General features: G+C 43.2%; 3 protein-coding genes across 3 annotated transcripts; all 3 read right to left on the reverse strand.

Moving 5' to 3' along the window:
- Positions 1-1,051: 1,051 nt before the first annotated feature.
- On the reverse strand, positions 1,052-1,363 carry LOC138055521 (uncharacterized). The gene has a single exon (XM_068901437.1). The coding sequence runs from the start codon at positions 1,361-1,363 to the stop codon at positions 1,052-1,054; it is 312 nt and encodes a 103-aa protein (XP_068757538.1).
- A 27-nt stretch (positions 1,364-1,390) lies between these two features.
- Positions 1,391-2,164, reverse strand: LOC138055522 (uncharacterized). Its single transcript, XM_068901438.1, has one exon. It carries the CDS (start codon positions 2,162-2,164, stop codon positions 1,391-1,393), a length of 774 nt encoding a protein of 257 aa, XP_068757539.1.
- A 334-nt stretch (positions 2,165-2,498) lies between these two features.
- LOC138057859 (uncharacterized) lies at positions 2,499-5,231 on the reverse strand. Its single transcript, XM_068903772.1, has 2 exons — positions 4,536-5,231; positions 2,499-2,576 (listed from the first exon to the last, which is right to left on the reverse strand). The coding sequence occupies exons 1-2, from the start codon at positions 5,229-5,231 to the stop codon at positions 2,499-2,501; spliced, it is 774 nt and encodes a 257-aa protein (XP_068759873.1).
- Positions 5,232-6,391: the final 1,160 nt, after the last annotated feature.

The raw sequence follows: 6,391 nt of genomic DNA on the forward strand, positions 1-6,391 counted from the left end.
TGTCATTGGTATCATAGCAACGTGACCGGAAATGAAAGTTCAGGAAGCAGGAGGCACATCCCCGCCCCTAGTCGAGACACAATGTTTGTCGAGACGATTTTAAGTTTCCTCTTCCGCCTCCTGTACAAAGCAAAGTTTTGTGATTGGCCTTTTATACTCTCCGAACTGACCCATCCTGCCCAGGATGAGTGGACACGATTCTGTCCAACGGCCATACACCTCGCGGCTAATTTGGCTCAGCAACTAGCACAACATCTCCTTCTTTGAGGTTCTGTTTCTTCTCTTTCCACTTCTTCCTTTCTGTCAGGCTAGAAAGGACACAGGACCTTGTTTTCCTGAGATGCTCCAGCCCATCTTTCCTTCTTCTTTTCTTTGATGTCATCGTTCTCGCAGGGTGCTTTGACTTTATTTTCTGGCCAGAGCTCTGCTGATTCATACAGGAACTTGGGTCCACTAATATAGCGAAAGCCCTCGTCAAATTCCGTAGGACTTAGTCCCCGGCTGATGTCATCTGCAGGGTTGGCGTCTGTCGGCACATATCTCCAACTCACAGCGCCCGCCCCTAGTGTGGCCTCCAGACTACTCATGATTGTGTGAATCTCAGACACCTGGTTACCGACGCATGCTTTGTAAGTGGAGCTCGTTTGGTGGATCCAATGTAGGACTGTGGTGGAGTCACTCCAGAAAGTTATCTTCTCTATCTTTGTAACCATTTCTTCTACCAGTGTTTGAGTTAACCGCACAGCAACTAAAGCTCCCTTAAGCTCCAATCAGCAGATAGACTGTGACTTTAATGGAGCAACACGGCCTTTTCCTGCTATAAGACTACACTCTACTGTGTCATCTATAAACGCTCGTCTTAAGTAGGCACACACGCCATAAGCATTCTGGCTAGCGTTGCAAAACACATGAAGTGCAGTCTCTTGTACAGGTTTCTGTTCTTGGATAAGAGCTCTCGGAATTCTCACTTCATCAAGCTTTTCTGCTTCCTTGCGCCATTCACGCCACTCTCGTAGATCAGCTTCTTTCAACTCGTCATCCCAGCCGTACTTCATATGATTTTACTTCTGATTGAGAATGGGAGAAGTCCTCGTGGATCCCAAACAGAGAATGCTTGACTCAAGATCTTCCTCTTTGTCGCACCTGGATCATCCTTTAGTTTGGTAAACTGGAGCATATCTTCTTGGGCATCCCAAATGACCCCCAAGGTTCTGTCTGTTGGTAACTTATCTTCACTTAGTTCGAGGACTCGTGGAGATCTATCCTTCTCCAGGATGGTTGCCAAGACGTCTGGGTCATTTGTCAGCCACTTGTGTAGGCAGAAACCTCCACGACGCAACAACTCTGTCATCTGCTTCCTCATTTCAATACCTTCCTCGCAAGAATCTGTTTACGGTAGACCATCATCCATGTAAAAGTGCTGGTAGACAGCTTTCACACCCAAAGGTAAATCTTCCCCATTCTCATCAGCATTTCGCCTCATAGTGTAGTTCGCTCTGGATGGTGCAGACACTTCTCCAAACACTGTTCTCTCGAAGTGGTACACCCTTGGTTCTTCTATCAGAGAGTCTCTCCATAAGAATCTCAATGCTGGCTTATCGCGATCAGGGAGACGCAGCATATGGTACATTTCTTTCACATCAGCGGCCATTGCAATTCTTCCTTCGCAAAACCTGAGGAAAACTCCAAACAGAGAGGACAGAAGATCTGGTCCTGTGTAGATCTTATCGTTCAAACTTTGTCCCATGAATTTTGCTGATGCATCGTAGACTCTTCTGAGGCGATCAGGTTTTTTGGGATTAATGACAAATCTGTGTGGTAAGTACCAAGTCAGTTTACTATCGCACCGTACTTCCCCTTCACTCAGTTTCTTCACATAGCCCTTCTCAATGTCATCCTGGATTGACTTTGCATATCTCTCTCTGATCTCGGGACAGCTCTCAAACTTCTTCTCTAGGGATTGTAGCCTCCTCTTTGCCATTCCGTAATTGTTGGGCAGAGATGGTTCCTCATCTCTCCACAGTAGACCTGACACATACGCATCTTCATTCACACTCTTAAAGGTTGTCTTTTCCATCAGTGACAATGCTCGCTTGTTCTCAATTGAACGGGTTGGATCAGCTAGCTTGACCACGCCCAACGTTTCTATCTCTGACTGAGCCATGACCAGCTGCTTCAGCTCCTCATTTTCAACTGAACTTCTTTCATACACTTTGAACCCATTTTATGGAGATGCTACTCTTCGCTCACCAGGTAACCAATTAGTCACCGCCCATCCAAGTGGGGTCTCAACTGCATAAGGTACCCTGTCAAGTTCTGGTTGACCTGAGTGTTTCAGAATTTGTTTTGGTAGAGTTGTTAGTTCCAATTATGAGTTGCACTGGACCCGTGTCAGTGTCACGCAAGTCCAAGTTCTTCAGATGTTGATACTCATGCTTGATTGTTGACCACTTCAACTTCTGATCCGGACCATTCAGGCTAGGAATTGTCTTCACATCTCACAAGGAGTACTTGACTTCCTCTTTTCCGACTCGTGGGACATGGCATTTCTTGATGTGCTGGGAAGCAAACACCTTCTGATCATCAATCAATCAAGCAATCATTTATTTTAACACGTTATGTCAAAGACCTATAAAACTCGTTCAAAATACGAACGTGTATAAATAAAATCTATAATAATTACAGCCATATAATACAATTCAATTCTAAAAAGCCACATACTAAAAACGTGACTTGGAAAACTCTAAAACTCGTTCTAAAAGCAGTTAAAAGCTACGATTGTACACTATAAGACACGTTCTAAAAAACTGCAATCCTGCAATTTACTTCTGAAGTCACTAGAATCACTTGAAAGACGCACATGAGAAGGCAAACTGTTCCATAACTTAGTTAATGAATAAGTGACAGAATTCTTCTTAAATTTACAATTAAATTTAGGTAATTCCAAATTCAAGCCCTCGCCTCTTAGCCTATACGGTGTATGCCTGTATTTAAAAAGGCTAGCAATATATGTAGGACCCGTAACATTTAGACATTTAAAAAGAAGTATTAACGCTTGATGTAAGCGCCTACAATATAAAGATTTCATGCTAGCCGCAGTGAGCAGTTCGTCGTATGACATTGACTTGTTGTGCCCGATTAATGTTCTCAAAATATAACAGTTGCCATCTTCGAGACGGTTGTGTTGACCCGTACCTATGCCTACAAACAAAGGACCACAGTATTCGAGATGAGGTAATATAAATGCTTTATAAAGTTTTATCATTGCATCATGAGGAAGAAAACGCCTTATTCTTCTCAGAGCAGAAGCCTTGGCATAGGCTTTCTTTAGTTGATCTGATATGTGTTCTTTATAGGATAAGTCCTTGTCTAAAGTTACTCCAAGAATCTTAATAGATCGGAGAAATTCTATTTGAGCATTATTAAGAAATAAAGAATAATGATAGGCACAGGGTCCGACAGATAATGCTTGAGTCTTAGCACAGTTCACTGTTAAATAGTTGGACTCAAACCACGACGAAAGAGCCTGGAGATCCTTGTTGAAGGAAAATTCTAGAATGGTGGGAGATACATCTGACAGGTAGGCAGTCGTGTCGTCAGCGTACAGCCGCAATGGGACATTAGGAACACAAAAATTCAAATCATTAATGAATATGTTGAACAACAACAGACCTAATAGTGAACCTTGAGGAACGCCAGATTTAACTGTTTTGAAGTCAGAGCATACGCCATCTAATCTGACACATTGTTGACGACCTAGCAGGTAGGTGGACATCAGTTCCAAGGCACGTGTAGAAAAGCCATAGGCCTTCAACTTCGCGAGCAGAAGGCTATGGTCTATGGCGTCAAACGCTTTGCTCAAGTCCACAGCGACCGCCGCTACAGCTTCCTTGTTATCAATACTGCTCCTCCAATCTTCCGTCATTTTTAGCAATGCAGTGCAGCAAGAGTGAGTTTTCATAAATCCAGATAAGTTTGAAGACAAAACGTTATGAAATGCATTCCAAGTTTGGTCGTAAATGACTTTCTCAAACACTTTAGATAGCAAAGTTAATATTGAGACAGGGCGGTAGTTTGCTTTGTCCGTGTCAACTCCCCGTTTGAAGACAGGAGTAAGGCGCGCTTGCTTCCATTCAGACGGCAATGAACGATTCAGGATACAAAAGTTGATCAAATTAGTCACCTTTTCGGCAAGTACTGGGGATCCCAAACGCAAGATTCGTGGTGAAATGCCGTCTACCCCAACTGCCTTTCTCGGATTAAGGTGATCTAAAATGTTACAGATATATGAAGTACTGACTGGGGAGTAATTAAACTCGCTTGAGAAACGAACATTGCTTATTGCCCTTATACTCGGATGGTCAGTGTAGTCAGTGTCAGATCTATGCCCTAGCTGGATAATATTGGCAAAGTAATCACTAAAGACTTTGGCCACACGCCCAGGGTCGGAAACAACGCCACTGTCCTCAACGAGGATGACGCCTTGTATGTTTTTACCTGAACTAGTTGGCAAAAGGGGCTTCATTTTCCTCCACAGATGCGTATGGCGCATTTACTCCTTGAATTTCGAGATCTACCTCTTTGCCTTGAAGCCCAAGTGAGAGCGCTAAGCTTTCATCTATAAGCGTTGTGTTACAGCCTGAGTCATGCAATGCCATCACCTGCTGTTTTCCTGTTTCTCCAAAGACAACTATGGGAGGTACTTCAACCAAAGCAAGACCACCAGTCTCACAACCTATGTATGCTGATTGTTGATACTCCTCAAAAGGCTCCACAGCCTGACGTGGTGATGAGTCTTTACCTTCCAGGGAGACAGGAACTGGGTTCCTTTCAACTTCTGGCACTTGTTCTGATTCACGTTTCGCTTTTGCCCGTTCAATAAATCTCAAGTCGACTTCATGTACAAGGGTATGATGACACATGTCACAGTTTTCAACTTTGCATCTATTCTTACTACGACATTTACGCAGACGATGACGGGGTAATAGACAACATAAGCATAGTTTGTGTTCCTCGACAACTGTCTCCTTCTTTGAAAACATTCTCTGAAATCGTTTGCACTCTTGCAAAGTGTGATTAGTGGACTGGTGAATTGGGCACTTTGTTCCACAGCTGGCATGTAAAGATTCTCCCGTGGCTCCTGCAAACAGCCCAGGTAGGGATTTGTCAGCTGCCTTACGCCTATCAACTTTAGATGTATCTGAATGATTCCACTCTCTCTTCTCTGGCATCCACTGCTGCTTGGACTCACTAATTTTTGCCTCTTTCTCTAGTCAATTTGCAAATGAATCCCAGGTTGACAATTTCGGTTTTCCTTCAACAAACTCGACCCATCTCCCGCAAAGGCGTATGGGATGTTTAGAAACAGTTGCTTCAGGGACTTGCGAGCTAAGCTCGTGAAGAAAGTTATGCTCTTTGAAAATGCCTATCAATTCAGAAACTATTTCTTGATACTGCCGGATCCGCACACTATTTTCTTTCACTATGGTCGGAAACTGATCTATACGTTTCTTCGCAGCTGATACCACTGTGTATACACGACCAAAACGCTCCTGGAGCGCAGTCCATGCCTCCTCGTATTTATCTCAACCTGGCATGAATTTCGCTACACATGATTTTGCACTTCCATCCACAGAATCTAACAGAAATTTAAGCTTGTCTGTTGCATCATAAACTTCCTTTTATCCACTTCAACATTAAATGCTGCTTTGAATTTTGAGTACTCTAGTGGATTTCCATTGAACTTCTGCACGCTTGGTTTAACGATTTTCATAGAGGCTGGCAGCATTTTCTCAAACAACTGATCTATCTTTGACGTTTGCACACTAGGGTCTCCTGTGGCAGAGGTTTTCAACTCAGCTTCACCTTTAGCAATAAAAGATTCACATGTCTCTTTTTTACGGGGCTCACTAGAAACCTCTGTTATGACCTCTGGTTTGGTGGATTTAACTTTCTCCATGTGAGGTTTTTCAACAACATTGTTTTCAGTAATTTCCAGGTCTAAGCGTGAGACCCAATCGTTCACACTGTCTGAAGGTAATTCATTTAACTCTTCATCAATATCACCTTTATTTGACATACCTTCTTCCTGGGCGATGGCATCTTCGAATTCACATTCCAATCTTGATTCTTCAGCTTTCTTTTGAAGTTCCAAGAGCTTTGCACGCTTCTGTTGTTCGGCTCCCAGACACTCGATCTCATTTGCAAACGTTTACTCGGCTGTTTTTAGTTCCAGTGCTAACTTCTCAGCTCGCAATTTCTTTCTCAAAACGGAACGTTTACTTGAAGTAGTAGACTCACTTGGTGTGAACAGTCGAGGTGTTTTGCCTTCTTCTCTGTTTGAGGCACTCATCTTGGCACGACTTGAATGACTCTTCCACAGTATTGAACC

Source organism: Montipora capricornis, chromosome 7 (assembly GCF_036669925.1).
Source record: "Montipora capricornis isolate CH-2021 chromosome 7, ASM3666992v2, whole genome shotgun sequence".
Taxonomy (NCBI): domain Eukaryota; kingdom Metazoa; phylum Cnidaria; class Anthozoa; order Scleractinia; family Acroporidae; genus Montipora; species Montipora capricornis.